The sequence below is a fragment of the Macaca thibetana genome, chromosome 4 (genome assembly GCF_024542745.1).
Source record: "Macaca thibetana thibetana isolate TM-01 chromosome 4, ASM2454274v1, whole genome shotgun sequence".
Taxonomy (NCBI): Eukaryota; Metazoa; Chordata; class Mammalia; order Primates; family Cercopithecidae; genus Macaca; species Macaca thibetana.
Genome location: NC_065581.1, coordinates 7,516,427 through 7,541,888, shown reverse-complemented (window position 1 = coordinate 7,541,888; position 25,462 = coordinate 7,516,427). Strand labels below are relative to the sequence as shown.

The 25,462-nt window shown below is 37.6% G+C and overlaps 1 protein-coding gene across 1 annotated transcript; it reads right to left on the bottom strand.

Annotated features, from left to right (window-relative positions):
- Positions 1-2,946: 2,946 nt before the first annotated feature.
- SNRNP48 (small nuclear ribonucleoprotein U11/U12 subunit 48) lies at positions 2,947-24,826 on the bottom strand. The gene is made up of 9 exons (XM_050787459.1): positions 24,632-24,826; positions 21,323-21,436; positions 21,002-21,062; positions 19,738-19,812; positions 13,335-13,523; positions 12,099-12,220; positions 9,416-9,504; positions 8,718-8,882; positions 2,947-6,091 (listed from the first exon to the last, which is right to left on the bottom strand). The coding sequence occupies exons 1-9, from the start codon at positions 24,785-24,787 to the stop codon at positions 6,043-6,045; spliced, it is 1,020 nt and encodes a 339-aa protein (XP_050643416.1). The 5' UTR covers positions 24,788-24,826; the 3' UTR covers positions 2,947-6,042.
- Positions 24,827-25,462: the final 636 nt, after the last annotated feature.

Sequence of the window (25,462 nt, the reverse complement as noted above, 5' to 3'; positions counted from 1 at the left end):
CGTCCTGCAGATCTTGGGAGTTGCCAGCTTCCATAATTGCATGACCCTATCCTATTGGTTCTGTTTCTCTGGAGACTTCTAATAAGACTTCCCTCTACTTGATTTGGTCTTAATTCAGTCTTCTTTTTCTAATGTCTTAGAGTGGAAATGTAAATTATTAATTTGAGAACTTTCTGTCTAACAAAAAGCATTTCATGCCATAAATTTCTCTCTAAGCACTGCTTTAGCTGTATCCCACCAATTTTTGATGTTTTCCATAAAAATATTTCCTGCTTGACCATATGATTTATTTTTGACCCATGCGTTATTTAGATGCATACTGTTTAATTTCCAAACATTTGAAGACTTTCAGTTTACTTTTGTTATGGTCAGAGTATATACTTTGTATGATTTCAGTCTTCTCAATATATGTGTGGATAATTCTCCCACCTTTTGTGCTTCCAGTTCTCAAAAGTACCTGTGGAATGTGCCAGAAATGCAACATCCTAAGATAAGATGGGGATGGCCAGAACAGCCCAGGCTCTGTTCCATTGCCCTCCCTAGAAACAGGACGTCCTTCAACACTTTAGCCCAGCATGCTATGTGATGCCTGGGGTATAAAGTCCTGAGTAGGCTGCTTTCCAGGGTCCCTCAGCTGAAGTGCAAAAGGGGTATGCACAGACAAGTGCATTTAGAAAAAATGTATTCTGCTAGTTATTGGGTGAAGTATTCATAAATGCCAGTGAGGTCAACTTGGTTGATAGTGTTGTTCAAGGCCTCTATTTATTTACTGGTTTCCCTGTCTACTTATACTATGAATGACTGAGGGAAGAGTGTTGAAATCTTCACCTATAACTGTACATTTGCTTATTTTTCCCTTCAGTCTTACCAATATTTGTTTCATATATTTTGAATCTCTCTTCTTAGGTGCATAAAAATTTAGAATTTTGTCTTCTTGATGAATTATTTGTCATTTCAAAATGTTCCTCTTTATCCCTGATAATATTCATTGTTCTGAAGTCTACTTTGTCTGATAGTAATATAGCTTTCTTTCAATTAGTATTAGCATAGTATACCTTTTCCTATCCTTTTACTTTTAACCCAATTGTGTCCTTATACTTAAAGTGGGTTCCTTGTAGACATCATATAACTGGGTCTGCCTTTACATTGGAGTGTTTAGAATATCTGTATTTAACATTCAATGTTGTTAAGATGGGTGGGTTTAAATCTATCTTGCCATTTGTTTTCTATTTGTCTTATCTGTTCTTTTGTTCCCCTTTTCCTTCTTTCCTGTTTTCTTTTGGATTGTTTCTAATAATCTCATTTCCTCTCCATTGTAACTTATTAGCCATACCTCTCTGCTTTATTTCAATATACACTCAATTTACAATATACACTCAACTTATCGTAATCTATCTACAAATAATGTTACACACCATTTCATGTACAGCATGAGAACCTTACAACATGATTCCACTTCCCCCTTCCAAAATCTGTGCTACATTGTCGACAGACAGCCTTGGCTGATTCAAGTGTGTGTAACTATGTCCATGCTCAGTATCCACACAATACAGCACCTTGCACACACGGCCCACCGTATATAGGGCAAAGTGAGAAAGAGTATGTCCCATGTCATTCATATGCATCATTATTTAGGAGAGATGCTGACTGCACTGTCATCAATCAGAACAGCCACCAATTAGCCTTATTCCTGGAACAGGGTGCTCCAAGGCCCCCAGCTGCTCCAGGCACTGGCTTTTCTTTTTTTTATTTTATTTTTTTGTTGTTGGATCATGGTGGTGTCTAGGAGACGGTCAAGAATTTCCAGGACAAAGCACGAAAGGGAAGGTGGGGCTTTGAACAAGTTATTTACCAGCAAGTTTAGAAGTATTTCAGTATTTTAATACTGGTTGATTCATGTGTGTACCAGCTGTATATATATATATATGCCCTAGAGGTAGGTAACATGAAGCATCTCCTATACAGACTTCTTTTTGAAGTCTTCACTGATTTGCTAATACTATTGTGTGAGAGAATTCTCTGAGGGCACAGTAAGATATCCAGGTTGGTCCATAAGCAAAACCAGACACAGGAGCCAGAGTAGAAAGAGCTCACACCTGTGTTACAAAGCACAGCAACAGTGGGCATTCAGTACCTGCCATATGTCAGACACCGCATGGGCCAGATCACATTAAGCCTGACAATCCTCTGAGGGTGTACAGTATGGAGAAGGCATGGAGAGACTAAGAGTCGGCCCAGGGTTACACAGCCTGTATTGTACCTGACTCATCATACTGCCCTCTTTGATCAGATATTCTGTCAGTATGAGAAGAATTTATTACATTAATTGTGTTGGCATTACCAAACAAAGCCCAGGCTCCTGCTTCATCTCTGTATTCCTGACGCTCCCTTAATGACCTTCCTCATTCTAGACTAGGAGTCACGGCTTGCAGCTGGAGGTACACGGGTTACTAAAGCTCCACTCTCACGGGAAATTAGCCTCATAAAGAGTACTCAAGTAACTCAAACCCAGATCCCTTCATTGGTGCCACAAGATGTGAAACTCCTAAGGCAGGACTCCCTGGAGCCTGCAGCCTTTCTTCATTTACCATTCTCCCAATGGAGTATGTAGCAACATTGTAAACTGGAAGTGCCCCCTGCTTTATAATACTCAAACAAAGGACTAAAAACTAGTTTAGGAATTTATATGCTATTTTAAGGCAGCCTGTTTTTTCTTAGGTGGACTTACTTGTTTTTAGAATGGGGAAGTGACTTGGCTTATTCAATAAAGATGAATCTAGCTCAGCGTTCCTTACATCTAGCAAATCTTATTTTTTCTTTCCTGAAGGGAGCTCTAGAAATTACTGGTCCCAGTCCAAATATACAAAAGCTATGAGCACTTTCTGTAACACCAAAACCTCCCAAATTTGTGACCACAGCAGGAAGCACAATCACTAATATAATAAAATAAGTGTGGTTTAAAAGAGCATTAGTTTATAATTAACACACCTGCAGGATCAATTACAGCAAATGAAAAAGCAAGCTACATAAGTGTCTTGTAAACAAACTCAAGCAATATAAGTGGGTTTTATTTTTTTATACTTAGAATGCAACAAAGCTTTGCACAAGAACCCTTAGACATTCATGAGCTCACTAAAAAGAAACAGAAAATGTCCTCAGAAGACCGGGAGGAAGACCTATGAACAGGTTTATAGAATTAATATCTGTACTATAGCATACACAGGTAATTAGAAAATATTTCTCAATGCATTTAAAATATTTTATCTCAAATTTACCACTTGACAATGAATATTCACTGAAGGGTTTGATTTGAGATTATCCAGTTAGCTGAACTCAAAAGTGGCAAATACTTTAAGATCATTGATATAATTTAAAATTCTAAGTGCTGAGTTCAATTTCTTATTGAATATAACCAGTGCCCTGGGCTCTGCATGGCAGTTGACTTGTCAGTATTGCAATTAAAGTGACCAGGCACAGTGGCTCACACTTGTAATCCCAGCACTTTAGGAGGCTGACTGAGGCCAGGAGCTTGAGACCGGCTGGGGAACATAGTGAGATCCTGTCTCTACAAAAAAATTTAAAAACATATACTTTTTAGACAGGTGTGGTAGCTCGCGCCTGATGCCTGGTGGCTCCCAGCATTTTGGGAAGCTGAGGACAGGAGGATCATCTGAGCCCAGGAGTTCAAGACCAGCCTAGGCAACATAGCAAGACTCCATCTCTAAAAAAACCAAAAAATTAGCCAGGTGTAGTGGTGCACACCTATAGTTCCAGCTACACGGTGGGCCAGGGCAAGAGGATCGCCTGAGCCTATGAGTTTGAGGCTGCAGTGAACTATGGACTGCACCAATGTACTCCAGCCAGTAGATTAGAAATGTTTGTGAGAAGGTACCTTAATGGATGGGCAAGATGGCCAGCAGCTATAGTAATTATTCATCAGCACTCTGGAAATAAAAACTAGATTTTATGTGACAGGGCAGTGAAAATGCTTTTGTCAAAATTTGAAATTACATATTAACAACTATGAGGTTGCAGGCACAGGGGTCACACTGATGAAGGTACAAACCCTGCTCTCAAGTGGCTCATATCTAGCGAAAGGTTCAAAACACAAACAGGGAAGTATGTAAGATTAATTCGTTCAAGGATCAAACAAATGCCTCTTTTCATTCAATGCCACATTTTATTAGTTTGCAGCAGTGATACTATAAAATGTGAGCTTTAAAGAACTTCGGTTACGTTTTCAATCTCTTCCTTTCTCCGTACTGTTCTATTTTCCCCCAATTTCTCCAATCCACTCCTAATTTTCACGTCTTTCTTCTACAAAAAACCTAAATATGCCAATTTTACTCTTCTGTTTCTTCCAGTTAGTAAAATGAAATCATAATTTAAAACAAAATTATAAATTTTCACACAATATGAAACAATTCCTGATGATTCAAGTAGTTTTGATCTATAAAAGCAGCAATTTCATGATTCATCAGTCACTCCCGAGTCCTTGCTTTTACAATTTTTAAAAGTGGATTTTATATATTTAGAAATTAAGTAGAATGGCAGCAATATGACTATATATTGGCAAGTAACCTGGTGATTTCCAATTTATAAATCTGAGAGCTGTTTCCCATACCTGAAGCCTAACAGCCAATCTGATCCAAATCCAGTCAATCTTTCTGTCACTGTCAGCTACTTATTGAAACAATAAGATTTCATTTCTACTTGGAAACAAAATCTTTAACCTGAGTTTCCAATATTCAAAATATTGCTATTTAGATGTCAGATGCTTAACATTTCACGCCAAAGTCTCACCTGAATGATCTGACATACAATAGAACATACTACTCAGTAACAAAAAAAAAAATAGGACAACTGACGCACAGGGATCAATCTCAAAAATCTGTAGTGTGGAAGAAGGCAGAGTACATACTGCAGTATTCCATTTACACGAATTCTACAAAGGACAAATCTAATCAATGGTAACCAAAAGCAGATCTGTGGCTGCCTAGGGCTAGGGGTAGAGGAATTGATTGGGAAAAGGGGTATGAGAATTTTGGGGGTAATGAAAATATTTGTATCTTGATTGTGATGGTGGTTGCACAGAGCTATGAATCTGTCAAAACCCAATAAAATACACACTTAAAAAGGGTGCAATTAAATGTATGTAAATAGTACCTCAATTGAGTTGATTTATAAAACACAACATGACAGTATATTTTAAATTAAATGAAACATGAATACCTTTTTTTTTTTAAAAAAAAATGTGTTATGGATAAAGCTAAAGTTCCCTTTGACCACCCTCCCAATCCTGATTTGCACCTCTAATCTCTCATCTATACCCCCTACTCGCTGTTAGAACTCTGGTATGGATTCTTATGAACCTTTAAAAATAGACTTACATACATTATATAGCCATAGAAAATGCATAGTATTGTTTTGTACATATATATAATTTGTATATAACTTTCCACAACTTGCTATTTTCACTGAGCATTATGTTTTTGAGACCAATCCAGGTTAATATGGATCTAGATTCTTTAACTCCAATACAATAATCTATCCTCCATGACTACATCATATTTTAATTAGTCAGGCCATTTCTCTTCAATATTTACATTGTTTGTCCCTACTACAATTCACCAGCGTAGTGGTAAACAGCAGTCGCTGCTGGGGTGAGGACAGGACTGCAGATAGTGTTCTAAGGGTTAGCCTTATTTATAAGATGTAGTTTTTTTGCAATGAGAATGTATTCACATTTAATTTACATATGATAAATATTGACTTTTTTAATTAAAGAATTTTGAGATACAAATATTAGCAAAAAGAACAAAACAAGATCAGTTATAGGAAGCAAATCATCTAATAAAATATAAGGAAAACAAAGTTGTAGGGCCTAATAGTGTACTCATGGTTTGAAGCATATTTATTGGAAAATAATAAGCACTAAACAGATCATAAAAACATTCTCCTATGCAAAGCAATTCCAATTAATATATCAGCATATTGGTTACCATGGCATAAGCATAATTAATACATGTACAAGTACTTCATTTATATTTTTTGCTTTCTTCTTTTATGACTATGGTGTCTTTCTCCATCCCTGAAATAAAAGAGGTATTAAAAAAATGGTTATAAATGATGGACATTTTAATATCAGAGCTTTAAAATAATTCAACAGTAATATACTACTTTAATATTCTATTGAAATGAATTTTCTGAGTATCTATCATTTACATATACTCAAAGTTAATTTTAAAGCAGAACTTCAAAGTGTAATTTAAAAAAATCATTTTGATTATTCCTATTTCAGTTTTGTCTCTTCGTTTTTTTGTTTGTTTTTGTTTTCTTGAGATGGAGTTTCACTCTTGTTGCCCAGGCTGGAGCGCAATGGCACAGTCTCGGCTCACTGCAACCTCCGTCTCCCAGATTCAAGTGATTCTCCTGTCTCAGCCTCCCTTGTAGCTGGGATTTCAGGTGTGCACCAACACGCCCGGCTATTTTTTGTATTTTTAGTAGAGACAGGGTTTCGCCATGTTGATCAGGCTGGTCCTTAATTCCTGACCTTAGGTGATCTGCCCGCCTCAGCCTCCCAAAGTGCTGGGATTACAGGCATGAGCCACCGCGCCCGGCCTGTCTCTTAGTTTTAATAATGCATTTTTCATACATACTCTTAAAAAAAAAAAAAAATTCTCCTGCCTCATCCTCCCGAGTAGCTGGGACACTTTACTTCTAAATGAATGTTTTACTTGTTCTGGTTTATGTCAGATAAACCAAGTCCCTATAATTCAGTCCACCCCAGGGGTGGATATCAAAGATTAGCCTGTTGAGAAGTATTTCTTGCTTATATCCAGTTTATCTTCTTTAAATAAAAATTATTTAATGTTTGGATTTTGAGGACTTCTAATGTATTTAAGTCAACAGGGATTGATTAGAGATGTCAAAAATTACTTAAGTAGAAGCAGCACTATAGTTATTACAAAACAGCATATGAATCAAAAAGGATTACTAAGCAAATATTTCATTTGTACAAGAAAAGGACTAAGTAAAAAAAAAGGACTAAGTCATAGTTGGCTTTAAACCTAATTAACTGAATGATAGTAAGATGAACAAAATTACCAAACCAATACAATAAGCTTTAATTCCTGATTACCAGTGGCCCTGGAGAGACAGGATATTATTTGAGAGCCTAATATTTGAAAGCACTTTGTATATAAAACTAAATAAGATACAGACCTTGCCTTTATGGAGCTCACAGTCTAGCAGCGATAATAATAACTATTAAGCTCAAGAACAAATATGAGCTAGGTAAGGTGGCGACAAAATGGAAAAGATGATCTGCTCTGCTTGAACCAGTGAGAAAAAGGCTTCAGGAAATGGCTGAGATGGGTCTTAAAGGATAAGGAGGAGTAAGGAGGCTTTGAAAACCAGGTAGGCAGCAGAACACAAAGTGGAAAGGCACAGATGTGGCACGGTGTGGATGAGGAACTCTAATTAACTCAGGCTGGCTAGAGCACAAGTTATGCATTTCATGGGGTAGTAGCAAAATACAAGAAGTAGGTAGGAGCCAGGATCCCAGAAGTCTTGAGAGTCATTCAAAAGAATGTGAATTTTGCCACTGAAGAGTTCCCACTTTTTTTAGACGGGGTCTCACTTTGTTGCCCAGGCTGGAGTGCAGGAGTGAGAATATGGCTCACTGCAGCCTCAACCTCCCAGGCTCAAGCACTCTTCCTGCCTCAGCCCCACAAGACACTGGGACCGGCTAATCTTTGTATTCTTTGTAGAGACGAGGTTTTGCCAGGTTGCCCGGGATGGCCTTGAACTCCTGAGCTCAAGTGATCCACCTGCCTCAGCCTCCCAAAGTTTAGGGGTTACAGGCATGAGCCACCATGCCAGGCCACCACTGAAGAGTTCTATGAGGTGACTATTCACTCTAAGCAGTACACAAGGGATGCAATTATATGCAGTAAGTTTAGAGAAAACTAGAAAAATCAGGAAAATGACCATCATTTCATTAGGAACTGACCAGATGGTAAGGAGTGGAAGTAAGTATCTAAAATGACTCCTTGATTTCTGACTTAAGTTAATAGATGAGAGTCATCTCTTTAACCAGGATAGTAATGCTGGGGAAAAAGGAGCAGACTGAGAAAAAGGTAAGTTTAGTTCTAGACCTGATGAACTCGAGATCCAGGTACATTGTAAGCAGCTGGAATACAGAAATAGACCGCAAATGATTTACATTTATTAATTCGGTGTTAATTCATATCTCTCGAGCTATAAAAATTTTACTAACAATGGCAAAATTGACTGTCAATTTTGACAATGTCAATATACCCTTATTTGAGGAATTAGCAGGAAAAAGAAAGAAAGAATAAGAGAAAGAGGAAGGAAGGAAGGAGCAAAAGAAAGGGATCTAGGAAAGCACGTGTTTAATACAGTTAACATCCTGCCTAGACAATACTTTCATATGTCCTGTTTAGGAAGCAAGCAAGCAAGAGATAAAAAAGGGAAAAAAATATCCAATCACACATGTAGAGAACTATGTCACTAGAGTGGTGGCTATTTGAACTGAACTATAATGAATGTTAAGAATCATAATCAATTGTTTACTCTCCTTACTTTAGCTTATTCTTAAAATCTATTTTCTCAGCATGGTTTACAACAGAAGAACCTGTTCTACTTTTAAAAAGTAGAGAATTCAATGTTGGATGATGCAGGGTTAGACCCACCTCTCTTTCCTTCTTCTCGACTCACAGTTTTTATCCTTATCTTTATTTCTTTTTCTTTTATGTGGGCTTCTACTCCGGTCCCTTCTATGTCGTGAACACTCAGCATCCAAATAGCTTCCACCAGACTGCCGTGAATCTACTGAAGCTGATCGCCTTTCTTCATTCCTAAAACATAGAAAAGAATGTTAATCAGTTTGTTTTACCACTGGTCTCCAGTATACATACACAGACACACCAGTCTAAAGCGTAATATTCTATATCAAACCAATGGTAGATATGGTCTCAATACGCACAATCTTATAACCCATATAAGACAACAAATAAACAGAGCTCGTAACCCTTTTATGCCTGAGGTTGCAATTTTTAAAATTTTTGCAATGAGACCTTGGTGGGCAGTAGGATATAAATAATTCCCACAGGTTTGGCGTTCCAATAATGGAACACTAGGCATAAATATTAGTATGTTTTGCTATTTAAATATTTCACTAATATGGTTGTCCCCTGAAAACTGTCAAAGGGTAATGTCAGAACAACTCTGGTATAATAACTCTGGGCACCGATAACAAAAAACAAAAAGCATTTTCATGAGGATATTATGTGCTATCAAGGGTTTTGGAGATGCTAAAATTTAACAATTATAAGTTAATTGTTATCTGTTATCAAAGAGAGTATTTTCACCAATAAAGATAACGACGTACTTTTCAGCATCATCCTCTGCCTTCTCTTGTTCTTCTTGCCAGTGATTGCTGAGTTCTTCCATGTGCACATTTATCACATCTCGAATCACCTTGGGAGAGGTAAGCACCGAACTTCAGGTAAGGAAACTGCTCAAAAAATTAAGACTATAGCGCTAGAAAAATCAGTGCTAACAATCAAATATTTACTAAGCGCTATGACATAATAGACTGTGGGACTTGTGTAGTTTAGAGAACACAGAAAAGGCAATGGTCAAACTGGAATATGAATAGCAGATAAAAGTTTTATAGCAATATTAAATTTGAAGTTGCTAAAACTGTACTACCTTTATGTGAGAAAATATCTCTGTTCTTACGAAATACACACCGGGGATAAAGGGTTATGATGTATGTAATTTAACCCTTAAAGAATTCAGGGGAAAACAATATGTACAGATCGAGACAGAGAAAGAGAGAGTGCCAATGATAAGCTACGTGGCAAAATGCTAACAATGGGTAACCTGGGTAAAGGCAATATGGGAGTTCTTGGTACTATTTTTAGTTTTGCAATTTATCTCTCTGTTAGAGATTATTTACAAATGATTTTCTAAAAACCTTATAATTAAGTCATCTGGACTTAATCATATGACTTAAGACAAAATATGAAACATACAGCCACTTCACAGATACTTTCTGAATGACTCTACAAGGAAACTTTCCTATTCACCCATGCCACCAAGCACAGTGTTAGTCACTGCAGAAGCAAAGACAAAACTAAAATAGGAGCTTACACTTCCCTCATGATTAAACAGAAAATGTTTCCAGAAAAAAGGTATAGGGGACAAGAGGCAATCTCAGAAACACTATCATTCAGGCCTGACTGCATTTCTCCTTACCTTAAAGAAACTTTCAATGGCTCTCAAAGTAAAATGGAACAATATCCAAACTCCTTAATGAAGCCTTCAAAGCCCTCCAGGATTTTACTACATCAGATACAACCTAGCCTCATCTCTCAATGAAGCCCTAAGCTCTAGCCACCCTGGGTTACTAATGAGTTTCTGAAAAACTCCTAAACTTTTATCTGCTTTTCAGAATGCTAGTTTTTCTACCCAGAAAATCCTTATCCACCACTTCTCCTCCTCCACTATATTCTCCCATGGAAAACCTAAGATACACCAAGGTCAAACCTAGCGGAGTGACATGAGTCACACACACCTATCTCCAGTTCCAGCTCTTGCACTTCCCTAGCAGGCCTACAAGCCTCCCTGTCAGCAGCTCTACATAAGTGCCTTGAAGTCTGCTATTTGCACAGAACCCACCCAGCTCAGGTCCACCACATACGAAAGAGTCAATAAGCAGACATTCCTTTACTCCTCCTTGCTTCTCCCTTTTGCTCAAATGCTACATTCTCTATGAAGCCCTTGCCAATCTTATATTTCAATTTTTGAAGCTGGGTGATGGGTACATAAGGGTTCCTTAGACGATGCTATCCACTTTAGTATGTTTGAATATTTCCACAATAAAATATAAACTATAAAATCATGAAGAATGCTAGCAGCAACAATTTAAGCTTGATTACAAGGGTTATGAGGCCAGAGAATAAACAACTGATGAGCCAAGTATCTTAGGGACTGTAAGAATCACCAAGGTAGTACGACAGGGACCCAGGCCTCTACTTGGGAAGGTAAGTCTAAAACACAGACTTTAATTGTAAAAAAGAACAGCATAAAATTTAGAGTTAAGCTGTGTGGTACAAAGTATAAGTACAATAAACTAGTGATAGATTAGTCAACTAGCACCTCATGGAAATGGTGGCCTTTAAACTCAACAACATTTAAAATGGCAAAAACAGAGCATTTCAGGTAAGAAAATATCAGGTAATAGGGCATGGAGGTAAGAGTAATTATATGCAATCAGATACAGTTTAAGAGACATGCTTGACTAAAGCAAAAGAAAATGCTTGGGAAAAGGAGGCCAAATTATGGAAGGTCTTTTACATCAGAGAGAAGTAAGAAAAAATATGGGAACAATTAGGGAATTGATGAGGAAATTATTTGTAGAGTCTGGGCAAGGTAATTCATACACCAAAAAAATTCATCAACGCTAATGAGCCATTAAATGGCATCTGAAAATAAGTCTAGATATACACTAAGAGACTAATGTATAAATAATGTATATCAACACATTTCTTAAGCCCAAATATTTACTAGAGTACATAAAAACATGCTTTCTGCCAAAAAAGATAATAGCTAATATCCATGAAGAAATTTGTGTTTGCATGCATTGTCAGTCAATTCTCATAACAACCCTGCAAAGATTATATTCTTATTACGAAAAGAAAACATTCGATCTAAAAATCTCAACAACTTGCTCAAGTCAAAGAGCCAATGAGAAATAGCAGAATCAAAACTCAATGTGAGGTCTACCTAAAGCCCAAACTCATGCTCTTACCATGATACACTACTATTTTCTCACAAGGAGATACCTTTTAAGATTGTACAATTGTTTTATATAAGGTTCTTGTACTATGAAAGCCTTTGCTTGCTAAAGGGTGGGTCTAGAACTGATGGAACAGATACAAATCAGGTGTGGCCACCCTGAAGACACTTTCAGAAAATTTCCAAAAAATTGTGGAAATTCATAGAACAGATTTAGAAAATTACCAAAAGAAAATTTTTGTTATCAACAAAGATTATGTAAAACTTACCTCAGTATATGATTTCTTGGTTATGTGAACATTCTTAGCTCTATAGGACTGGCGTCTTCTTTTATAATCTCTTACTTCTGCTAGGATTTCAAGGTAGGATTTTGGACTTTTTCGACTATTATCTAATGAAAGGATAAAATAAAATTATTATATCCTTCAAACCTTTTAAATTCTATGAATTATCAAATAAACACATCACAATCCTATATTTTTAACTCGTTTCAAAGTAGCACATAAAAACATTCTAAAAATTGTATATTATTTATATACACGGGCTAAGTTTTATATCATTCCTTTTCTCCAGCCATTAGTTGAACATAAGAGTGCTTAGGTACATGGATTAAAGTAACAGCACAGTTGTAATATTCTTACAGAAAGAAGGTACATTTAATGTAAAAGTCAGAGTAAAACCTCAGGTACTGAGTAAATATCCCTCAGTATCCGTGGAGGATTTGTTCAGGAACCCCCAAGGATACCAAAATCCATGGATGCTCAAGTCTCTGATATAAAATGGTGCAGTATTTATATATAACCTACACACACCCTCCTGTACACTTGAAGTCATCTCTAAACTACTTTCAATACCTAATACAGGCCAGGTACAGTGGCTCAAGCCTGTAATCCCAGCACTTTGGGAGGCCAAGACAGGAGGATCACTTGAGGCCAGGGGTTTGAGACTAGCCTGACCAACGTAGCAAAACCTCATCTCTACTAAAAATACAAAAATTAGCCAGGCATGGTGGCCCACGTCTGTAATCTCAGCTACTCAGGAGGCTGAGGCACAAGAATCGCTTGAGCTTGGGAGGCAGAGATTGCAACAAACAGAGATAGCGCTACGGCACTCCAGCCTGGGCGACAGAGTAAGACTCTGTCTCAAACAAACAAACAAACAAAAAAACAAAAACAAAAAAAACACCAAAAACCTGATACGAAGTAAATGCTGTATGAATAGTTGTTAATATATTGTTTATGGAATTATGACAATAAAAAGTCTCTACATGTATAGTACAGGGGCAACCACCCATTTTTATTTTTTCCAAATATTTTCAATCCACAGTTGGTCAAATTGATGGATGTGGAACCCACAGTTACAGAGGGCCAACTTCACTTCAATATTAAATGATATAAAACCATTTTACTCTAACTCAAAGTGGCCCGACAATTAAATCATCTTAATAACACTCACAGAATAAAATGATAATGAAAAAAAGTAAAGCTATGATGTGCATCTCAAACCTTGATTGATTTTGGCAGCCAAGTCTACAAAGAGATCACTGTCATTTTCAATAATCTGAGAATCAGAGCGCTTTTTCTTTGTCTCCTCAACTACGAAATCATAGAGGGCAAGACGATCAGCTTGAGTTAGATCACAAACAAACCGTTTGTGATTCAGAGGAACTTCAACAGGCAAAGAAGAATAAATCCCTAAAGTGAAAATAAAATCACAAGAATAAACAATACATGAAGCACTGTGAACTTAAAATCTACTAATTATCTTCAAACATGTGCTTTAATAATGCAATATTAACACAAACTCTTTTTCACAATCTCTAAATATACAAAATATCAATCTAAGCAATAAATGACAAACAACAATTCTATCCTGAATGTTATATCCACAAAAAAAATACAACGTATTATGGATGTTTGCTATTCTCTCCAACAATATAAAGACAGATCCCAAGAAGGCAGGCAGGAATAATCATAAAAGACAATTTGCTCTAAGAAAACCTTTTGGGTAACAATTTTTATAGCCATCTACAAAAGTAGGTATCTGTTGATAGGCTTTTCCCCATCAAAGTTGGGAAGAAAATGCTTTTAATAAGTAATATGCATTATAGTCCCTTTGAAAATAAACTATGGAAATATTAAAAACTGTGTAAAAAATATCTTTTGTATGAGACATCAAGCTAGATGGTCAATATTCAAAATATATCCCACTTGTGCAAGGACTTAGAGCTAGGGGCCAAAAAATAATTAAGTAGCAGAAATCCCACACCTCGTCAGGCCAGAAAAGAACAGATTAAATTGAAACTAAACTCATTTTAATTTCCTGAGGAGGAAGCATAGTGGCTTAACCAAATTAACTGAAAAAAGTTAATAGCAGTGCCCCCCAGTAATTACAGAATTTTCTAAAATCTGCTCATTAGTGAAAAAAAGTAAATACAATACCTTGATGTGATGTATTAAACATTGAAGAAAATTTTTGTTTTGAGATTCAAATTTTCTCAAATAAAAAAATGATTGGAACTGTAAAAAAAGCAATTTAAAACAATTCTTTCTAGACTTCATTATTCACTAATGCAAACAAAGAACATGAGCTACTAAAGGAATCCTTTTATTGTTTGCTAACTTATTCTAAAGTAGTAACTGGTTCATAGAACATAAAATCAGTAGCTCTTTCCAGATACTTATATTTGATAAAGTCTAACCTCATTAAGTTCCTAGGTAGAGGCAAAAAGAATTCAAATGAGAGCATACTATGAACTAAGCATTACAACAAAAAGAGGTACTACTTGTCTACATATTAAGAGGAGCGCTGCAGTCAATCTGAGGCCATGGTTTAACACGGCTTTACATAACAATACATGGCCATTTTTACTAGTCAAAGGGTTTTGAATTAATGGAAAAAAAAGGGTTCCCTTTCAAGTCAATCAATTTTATTCTAATTATAGTAAGCATTTTATAATACAAAATTATAAAAACAGCTTTGATAAGCCTAATTCCTTTGAATATAGGCTATAAAAATTTGGGAGAAAAACAAAGATTAGAAAGTAATGATGTATTACAAACAAGCTCCATATAAACCTTTGCCTGTTATTTTTAAACAAAGAAATATAATTTCCTTCTTAAATTATTTTAGCATTTTCTTCAATTTATTCAGCTTAAGTTTATGATGAAGACTGACACTTAAATTCCTTGTAATTCAACCAAAATTCCAATTCAAGACTATAATATGTGACAGGTATTAAGATAAAGTTTAGAAATTTGAGTGATACTTTTAAAAGGATATCATTTGCAAAAAGGATACTGCATATCTTTAAATAAGGAGTACATTCAGGTTCCTAATTCCTCTTTATACTCACCCCAATTACTGAAAAAGAAAAAGTACAGGAAAGGTTAAGCAACAAACTGCATTCAATTCATTCGGAACATAGATATTTCTGACAACAAAAAGGATAAACATACTTAAATAAACTTACATTTACATAAAATGTAAATTTTCAAAATGCATGTTTCTAAATGATTTAAAGGTACATATGAATGCGCTGTAATTATAATAACTCTAAGACCCTTTGGCTGCCTGTTTTTGCAGGTTTTTTGTGGCAAAATATATAACATAAAATTTAAGATTCTAACTATATTTTCAGCGTACTGTTCAGAGACATGAAGTGCATTCACATTGTTGTGCAACCTCTATCCATCTCTAGAATTTTTTCATCACCCCAAACTGAAACTCTAATCTATTGTTTTAATAATGCCAATTCTAATTCTTGTTAGTTACTTTTGTTATCAAAGGGGATCTTAAACATATAACATACAACATTAAATAGTAGTAGCAGGTGTTGTCACAAAGATACAAATTCAGAATTTTAGGGAGAATTCATTCAGAGTCAATTCCCTAACATTACAGATAAAGAAATTAAGGGTCATAGAAGTAACATGACTTGCCCAAAGTCTCACAAGTGATAGGAACAGACTGGATCTAAAGCCATTCTATCCTGTCTTTTAAAGTATCTTTGATAGCACACTGATCATGGCCATGACTCAAACACACTTCACGATACTGAAATATACAACTTGAATATTTAATATTGAAGGAAAAAGATAAACCACTAAACATAAACTGATTGTTTATGATTGAAATATCTTGGTTAAAAAATTAGCCGAAGTAACTATATCTGAAAACAAGTATGTACATCTAATAGCTGTTCGAGCTTTCATAAAGTTTAAGATTGAGAATTCTGTACACTGAGTTTAGGCCTGACATGACAGATGAAATGAAAACATGCATATAAAACCTTGTCAAAAAACTTACATTTCAGTGTGTAACAAACAAAATATGAATTAGATGGAGAAATGTAAAATTTTTCATGTGAGTCATTCTCCCTTCGAAGTAAATACATCAATAAGATATTTAAAGAAAGTCTTGTCCTGAGGGAAAAGATCTTAAAATGTCTAAGACATAAATGAGCCACAAAAATAATCTGTTCAGAAATTGCATAACTCTCTACAGAGAACATAAAACAAAAATTTTTTTTTTTTTGAGACAGAGTCTCACTCTGTCGCCCAGACTAGACTGCAGTGGCGCCATCTTGGCTCACTGCAACCTCCGCCTCCCAGGTTCAAGCGATTCTCCTGCCTCAGCCTCCTGAGTAGCTGGATTACAGGCATGCACCATAGCGTCTGGCTAATTTTTGTATTTTTAGTAGAGACAGGGTTTCACCATGTTGGCCAGGCTGGTCTCAAACTCCTGACCTCAGGTGATCTGCCTACCTCGGCCTCCCAAAGTGCTGGGATTACAGGCATGCGCCACCATGCACAGCCAAAAAAAAATTTTTAAACAAGGTTAAAGATCATATAAAAAGTTACTGTTGGCCAGGCACAGTAGCTCACGCCTGTAATCCCAACACTTTGGGAGGCCAAGGTGGGTGGATCACGAGGTCAGGAAATCGAGACCATCCTGGCTAACATGGTGAAACTCCATCTCTACTAAAAAAATACAAAAAAATTAGCCCGGTATGGTGGCAGGTGCCTGCAGTCCCTGCTACTCGGTAGCCTGAGGCAGGAGAATGGCGTGAACCCAGGAGGCCGAGCTAGCAGTGAGCCGAGATTGTGCCATTAAACTCCAGCCTGGATGGCAGAGCAAGACAGCCTCAAAAAAAAAGAAAAAAAAGTTACTGGTAACAATTATATCTTAATTTAAGATAGTGTAAGAATTCAAAATCAAAGTTCCTCTTACCTAGCAAAAGAACTATTCATTCGAAGTAATTATTTGCTTTTGAAAAGAACTAAGCTCCATGTCCAAATCTCCCTTATTACCGTTATAAAAATTAAAAAGCAGAACATTTTCTAAATTACTTATATATATAAAACTCATCCATTTCATTATCTTAATATTACTTTCTGTACATTAATTTCCACTTAGACCATAGAAGCTACCAATTTTTGGAGCTAGGGCTTGTTTAGCATCCATTATCTCTGTTCCTCTCAACAACTCTATAAATAGAGTTTTATATTACAGATAAAGAAACAAAAACTCAGAGTTGTCATCATTAATACATGGCCAAGCAGCTACTTTTATTTCTCTAAAACAGGTTTACGCAAAGCAGAATTAACAATTAACAGCACCAATAGTCACAATTAGTATGTAGAGATACGAAGTTTGTGATATTCTTCCACTTAATCATGAAAGACATGATAAATAAATTTGAGCAATATCTAGAATCCTAGTCCACAAATTTTACTAAATGTAGGGTATCTAACAGAAAATCAACTCAGTTCAGAGTTTGTGTCAAAATTCAGAACTTAGTTCTGGATCCACTTTGCTATTATCTAGCAAAGGCGAGTTACTTCATTTTTTGTGTCTGTTTCTTCACCTATCATGGAGGGGAAAATATCATTCAGTTTATCACAAGTTTGTTGTGAAAGAGAAATGTAATTCATAAAAGAGCTTTAAAAAAATAACCTTTTAAAAAATAAAAATATGGAGGACTTTTAGAACCAACACACTAGAACTTTATCATGTCTCCATCAGATAGTTTTTCTTATCTGTAAAATGCAGACACTGTATTAGATGATCTCCAAGTTCTCTTTCAACTCTAAAATAAATTCAGTAAATCTAACCACTTAAGAGTCAAACAAAGTCCTTTAAGTATTATTAACCTCTTCAAAAACCAAAAACTTCCAACTTTTTTATGGGTACACTACCAGGGGATATGAGTAGAACCAATAGCAGAGGCCAAAAAAGGCTTGACCAGTCTAGTCACAGCTCAGTAATCTGTCCGAATAAATAAAATGAGAGTCAACTGTCTCCCTCAAAGAAAAAAATCTGGAATTTCGCTGACAGGGACAAAAGTGGGAACCTCAAAACAAAAAATACAAGAAATGTGCTTCTGGCTGTTGTAGAGAACCCATGTAATATAGACAGCTAAGGATGGTCTTCCTTCTGTAGCCACAGTGCAACTCTGAGAAATCAAGTCCAGATACTGACTTAAAACAATATTTGGTAAAGATCCTCAACTTCAATGAGGGAGAAAACCAACCATGACTACAGCCTGGTAAATATAATTCAGCTAGAAAAAAGAATGAGGAAAAAAAGGTAAGTTGTGCAGAGAAAGCTACCTACAGAAGGTTCAAAGAAGACAATGCAGAAATAGAAATCCTTATAAGAGAAGCCACTCAGGTTTTGGCTAGATGTCATATCATATCTACATTCATGAGAAATTTAAACTTTTATTAACTCATTTGTCTATGTGTTTGTTGGTTTGTTTTTGAGATGGAGTTTCGCTCTGTTGCCCACGCTGGAGTGCAATGGTGCGATCTGGACTCACTGAAACCTCCGCCTCCTGGGTTCCAGCAATAATTCCTGCCTCGGTCTCTCAGGTAGCTGGGATTACAGGCACTTGCCACCATGCCCAGCTAATTTTTGTATTTTTTAGTGTTTCGCCATGTTGGCCAGGGTGGTCTTCAACTCCTGACCTCAGGTGATCCACCCGCCTCAGCCTCCCAAAGTGCTGGGATGACAGGCGTGAGCCACCGTGTCTGGCCTATGTCTCTGTTTTTGATGGATTAAGTTTTCTTTCAATTTCCTAAAAGCTTATGCTTAAAACTTCTAACCTATTCTCTGCTGAAGTTCCCAGGGAGAACTCTTTAACCCAGCTCTAAAGGTGGGCATGAAAGGATCTATTAATATGAATCCTCTGAAATTATATGTAAAACTTTTGTGTTTGTACTTTTTTTCTGAGAAGGGGATCCCAAGCATTCATCACTTCAAACCAACTCACTTACTGTGTAGCAATCTGAGGGTACCTGTGGAGACTAATCTCTTTCAGCCTAAGCCTTTTCTTTACATTGCATTTCAATACTCTAAAGAGAGGAAATCTCAGGGTAAAAGAGTCTCACTCAGTGGCATTTATAGATGTTCCTTGACTTACATGGGGTTACATCCCGATAAACCCATCATAAACTTTATACGGTTAAGTTGAAAATGCAGCCCAGAGTCTGATAAAAGAATCACTAGTACTTAAAGTCTAAAACCTTGTGATTGTGCATTGTTTTCATACCATCATAAAATTGAAAAAATCCTAAATCAAATCATCATTAAGTTGGGACCATCTGTATTTACTAAATAACAGTTTTTTGTATTAGCCACAAGACAATCTCACCTATAAATCACCAGGTTATTCCAAAGGATGAACCCCTAGCTAAGACAGTGTCCTAATGAGACTCTAGTGTATCTCAACAGGAAACATCTAACAAATGATGGTGAAATGAAGCAAATTAGCCTAATGCTAAATGTAAAACTTAACCTTTCCCATGTAACAGTTTTCACAGGTTTTTCTTGAAATTAGTAACATGTTTATGAGAAAAATAATAATTTGATTCATTAATTCACTTAAACTGTAATGCCACTTACTTTGATTATAACAATCACTGTCTTTCCCAACTGCAGTTCTAGCTTGTTTAATTATCTGGAATTGTGAGTCCTTATCTGTCAAAAAAAAAAAAATCCATAAATACAATATGAATCATCAGTGACCATAATTAAATGATTAACTGGTTTCTGATCCAAGCCCTTTGGGCACGTGGACAAACCTTCCAGAATCTTAAGAAATATCCACATCCCTGTCTATGAAATCTGAACACAGAATCCTTTCAGATTTATCTACAGCCCAGTAAGTAATCAGACTTCAAGCAGTTCATGCCTATAATTAGGCATGCAGCAGTAGCAGCGACAAATTTTACTGACCAGTAACAGCTAACATTCTCGAAGCCTGTGCTGTAATGGTCACAACTCTGTGACCCTTTAGCTGACTCCAGCTAAGTGCCTGACATTATTCTAAGAATATTATATATATATCACTTAATCCTCGCAAAGTGCTATTATAACCATCTCCATTTTATAAAGAAATTTAGGCAACAAACAGGTTAATTACCTCGCTGAAAGTCACATCTGTTCATGATAAAAACAGGAGTTGAATCAGGACATTCTCTTTCAAGAGCCCAAGACTTTAACCTCTATATATGCTGTGAATCCCTGGAACACATGTCCATCTTCAGTCTCATCCTTCAATCTATGTCACAGGCTCAAATTTTTGTTGTAACTGAGAAGGAAGGTGTCTGCTCTACTACACAAAGCTTTGTAAGGTTTTCACTGCCTATTAATACAAGCCTGGTCAGGCCGGGCACGGTGGCTCAAGCCTGTAATCCCAGCACTTTGGGAGGCCGAGACGGGCGGATCACGAGGTCAGGAGATCGAGACCATCCTGGCTAACATGGTGAAACGCCGTCTCTACTAAAACATACAAAAAAAAAACTAGCCGGGCGAGGTGGCAGGCGCCTGTAGTCCCAGCTACGCGGGAGGCTGAGCCAGGAGAATGGCGTGAACCTGGGAGGCGGAGCTTGCAGTGAGCTGAGATCCGGCCACTGCACTCTAGCCTGGGTGACAAAGCAAGACTCCGTCTCAAAAAAAAAAAAAAAAAAATACAAGCCTGGTCTCTAAACTTCAGATTATGTGAATTAGTTGCCTTGTACATTAATTAATTCTACATGCTTTTAAGATACTAAATGTCCTTCTTAATCGTAAGCATGCTTATAAAATCCATTCTTTCGATAATGCAAAAATGAAAAATCAGTATCTACACTAAGATATTTTAAAATTATAATAACTTAATACTTACTCAAAGTAATTGAAGGTATCTTCACATTCTCATAGAAAAACTCAGGATTATACATTTCATCCTGAAAAAAAAAATCTTAGTGTTCTTAAGTATCAGATAATTGACTATTTTAAGACTTGACATAAACAATAGATTAGTATCACTTAATTATTTCTCATAATAATTTGTGAAATTAGGCAAGTACCATCCTACCCTTCAAGTAAGGGCTATTATTTCATGTTGGTGAGCCTCACAATATAACTTCCAAAAATTGTGAATTAAGGCATGAAATGCATGACATATACATATATATTTTACTATAAAATAATAAATATATGGTACCTCTTCTTCTTTGGTATAGCCCATTTTCCTCAATCTACAAGATGCCATGTGCTTTGCTAAAGACGATTTAGGCATGTGATGATTGGAATCGTAAGGACATAACACAACTTCATCCTATAAAAATCAAACAGAAACAAAGAAAATCGGTACATAATATTAAAATAAATAATTATTACCATTAAATGTTTACCATTTAATTATGTACCAGTACTGTCTAGTGCATCCTCTTTTACAGGCCTCTCTCAACCCCCATGTGGGTGTGTATTAAAGAAAAACAAAACTCCTTCAACCCCTAACTCTCTAATGCCCCTGTCCTCTGTCCACTCCTTCAAAGCCTAACTCTTTGAAATGTGTATTTACACTCACTGTCTAAACAACCTCATCTATAACCATTCCTCACTCACTGCCACCATCACCCCACTGAAACCAGTCAATAGGTCACTAACAACCTTGCTACTAAAGCCAAAGAACATGTCACTGTCTTGTCATATCTGAACTCTTGGAAGGTCGCACTCCAACTGTTCATTTGTCATTCAGACACACCCCTCATGTTCTTTCTACCTCTCTGGCTTCTTCTATTTGGTCTCCTCTAAATATCTGTCTACCTTGCTCTATTTGTCCCCCTTTAGATGTTGGTTTTCATAAATTAATATAACCACTGACCTTTTGCTATTTAGTATCTGCTTACTGAAAGAAAGATCTCAAGGCTGCAACTCTCACTATACAGTGAGGACTCCCAAAATTTATATCTTTAAACCTTGTTTCTGTCCAGTACCATATACTAAAGACACTAAAAGTTCAACACAAACAAAAATAAATTCATTCTACTCATCGTCTCCTAACCCTCAAACCTACTCCTCTTGTACTTTCCATTTCAGTGAAAGGTCCCACTTGCTCAAGCAAGAAACCACGTCTTCTCCCTCATCACCCATATCCAATCAATCACCTAGCCCTGCCAATTTAACTCCTGAATATTTCTGAAAATCCCTCAACATCCTCCATCCCCACTGCCACTTCCCCAAATCAGGGATCATCAACTCTCTGCTGGAATACAACAGCCATCTCCTGACTACGCTCGCTTTCTCTCTCTGTTTCCAGTCTTGCTGCCCTGCCCTTCATTTTCCATCCTGTACCTGGTCTGAATTCCAGCTCTGCCACTTACTGGCTGCATGAATTTGGGTGAGGTACTTAATCTCTCTTTGTCTCATTTTCCTTATCTATTATATAAAATGAAAATAATAGCAGGACCTCTCTCAAAAAGTGATTGTGAAGATTTAAAAAAGTATACCAAAGTTTATACACATAAAGGAATTCAAATAGGGCCTGGTACATAGCAAGCATTCAATAAATGTATGTTATTATTTTACTAAAAGGTAAATATGATTATGATATGCCCCAGCTTAAAATACTTCCATGCCTCCCCACTGCCTTCATTTAAAAAAAAAAAAATCTAGACTTTCTAATATGGCTAACAAGGACATTTAAGATCTGACCTCTACCCCCCAGCATCGTTCTGCGGTAACTCTACACCCTATGCTCTAGCTATCCTTAACTACTTGCTTCCTGATATGGTTACTCCCTGTCTCTGAACTTCTACACATGCTGTTGATGCTTCTTCTCACTCCCCAATCCCCTAGTTAATTCAGATCACTTTTATTTACCAGCTTAGAATTCACTTTGTCCAGGAAGCCTTTGTTGACCACCACTTTGTCCACCACAGCCTATAATAAACTGTACTATAGCAATTCCAACCCCACCCATCATAGACCCATGATAATATAACAGTTGAGTTCTCCGTATTCCCCCTCACCACCACCAGACAATAAGCTCTGTGAGGACCAGGAACTGTAACTGTTGTTCACTAAATTTTAGTACTAAAACACCGGTGGAAATCCTAATTGCCATTTACTAGCAGTGTATCCTTGGACAAATTATTACCTCTGTGTCCCTTTCCTTGTCTATGAAATGTGGTCAACAATACCTACCTCACAGGGTTATTCTGAGTATTAAATGAAGCAATGTATTTTAAGTGGCACAAACAAAGTGATATTTAAATGTTAATACAAGGAATCCAATGTTACTCCAATGCTGAGTAAACAATGTATGGAAAGGTCTGGTAAGTCCCACTCAATGGAATTCCCAGCTTCAAATACCCCTCTAAATGAACAATAAAGATCCTTTAATTTCTTCTGTGCTTTTAATACAATAAATAATGAATGGTATATGCAGAAATCAAATATATTTTAAATGTCTCAGGAATCAGTAACTTAAACCCAGGAGAAATTATTACAGCGTGGTAAACCCAGAAGTAATATTAAAGATAATGAATTACCCCACATTGGAGCACTTCCCTTCCTCTCACTCCACCAAAAAACACCCCACAAAAAACAAAAATCACCATTGTTCACTCTAAATACACTTGCCTACATTTTAAAAAAAGCAATGCTAATGTCCACGGGAGTTGCCAGTTACCATTTCTTGGTGACATCCTTTAATAATCCTAGAATCGGGGCTGTCCCAGTAAGAAGTGTCCAATTTTAAGGCATAGAAAGGCGAACTGGCAAACTCCCAGCTCTCCTGACACCGAATCTGGTGCAGCTGCGGAATCCATATGACAGATGACAATGCAAACCGCCAATCCCTCTGCAGCACTCTGAGACCCATTCACTTACTTTCTAAATAAATACCAAATCTGCCATTCCCTCCTCACTCAACACATCTTCCGGAATTTTGTTTGTTTGTGTTTTGAGACAGGGTCTTGCTCTATTGCCCAGGCTGGAATGCAGCGGAGCGATCTCGGCTCACCGCAACCTCGACCTCCTGGGCTCAAGCGATCCTCCCACTCCAGCCTCCCAAACAGCTGGGGCCACAGGCTCACACCATCACACTCGGCTAATTTTTGTATTTTTGGTAGGAAGAGGTTTCCCCATATTGCCCAGGGTAGTCTCGAACTCCTGGGCTCAAGGGATCCTCCCGCCTTGGCCTCTCAAAGTGCTGGGATTACAGGTGTAAGCCACCGCGCCCGGCCCCCCGTTTTCTTTAAGCTCGAAGTTCCGCGGGAGGAGCGCCGCACCGGAGGTCGGCGTGGAGCCTTCGGGAGGCCCTCGCGCGCCCGAGCCCAGGACTCAGGGAGGTCAGGGTTGCTCCAGGGCCCGCGGCTCCCCTCGGGTCCCGGGCGCCCATCGCGGCTCTGCACACGGACGACGATTCCTCGCCCTTCCTCCGCGGCTGCCAGTGCGGATCTCCCTTCTTCCAGAGAAGACCGCGGGCCGATAGTCCCCGAAAGGGCCCCGCGGCCGCGCCCCTCACCTCCGCCGCCTCCTCTTCCCCGGGATCCAGACTATCCAGGTCCCAGCCCAGGGACGCCGTCACCTCCTCCAGCGTCCGGCAGCAGCTCTCCACGAACTCGCTCAGCTCCTCCTGCAGCCGCCGCCGCTCCTCCACAGGTGGAGGCTCGCCTTCCATGGCTGCAGCCCACCCGCCAAGAGGAAGCGGCCGAACTGCAGACGGCGCGCGCGGGCCTCTGGGAGCTGTGGGCGGGGCCACAGCCACCACGTGACTGGAACAGCCTGTAGGGAAGCGCCTCGGGAAGGGCGGGACTGTTATTTTGAGAGGCGTTTTCCAATCTCCTCTCAGCTTTTGGGTGCAGTTGCGCTGGCCTTTCTTGAAAGACGTTCACGCTCCTCGACTTTCTCAGAAAAAACGGTTTATAGCTACAGAAAAGTTTTAAAAATAGTACAGTGAGCTTTCGTTTAGCTGTCCTTCAGCTCGTTGTTAGCATTTTGCCACGTTTGATTTCTCTCCATCTGTTCTCTCCACATTCACAGCCCCACCCAATGATTTTTACTAAATTCTTTGAAAGTAAGTTGCAGATTCTTCACCCCCAAATATGTTAACATGCTTCTTCCAAGAATACGAACATTTTCCTGTGTAACCGCAATACATGATCAAACCTAAGAAAATTAGTAATTCCATAAAATCATTTATTATACAGTTCATATTCAAATTTCCCCATTGTCCCCAAAATTATTTCCATAGCAGTTTTATTTTTTCAACCCATAAGCTGTTATTAGTTATTGTCTCTTTTAATCCAGATCAGCCTCCTTCACCCTCTTTTTAAAATTAAATCATTAAATGTTG

Bases quoted from the DNA above. Each gene is read 5' to 3' on its own strand.
- SNRNP48 (XM_050787459.1), bottom strand. From the start codon at position 24,787: ATGGAAGGCGAGCCTCCACCTGTGGAGGAGCGGCGGCGGCTGCAGGAG. The intron at 21,437-24,631 runs GTGAGGGGCGCG...TGATTTTTATAG, and splicing joins GGGAAGAGGAGGCGGCGGAG to GATGAAGTTGTGTTATGTCC. The intron at 13,524-19,737 runs GTAAGTGGCATT...TTTTCACTTTAG, and splicing joins CAGTGATTGTTATAATCAAA to GGATTTATTCTTCTTTGCCT.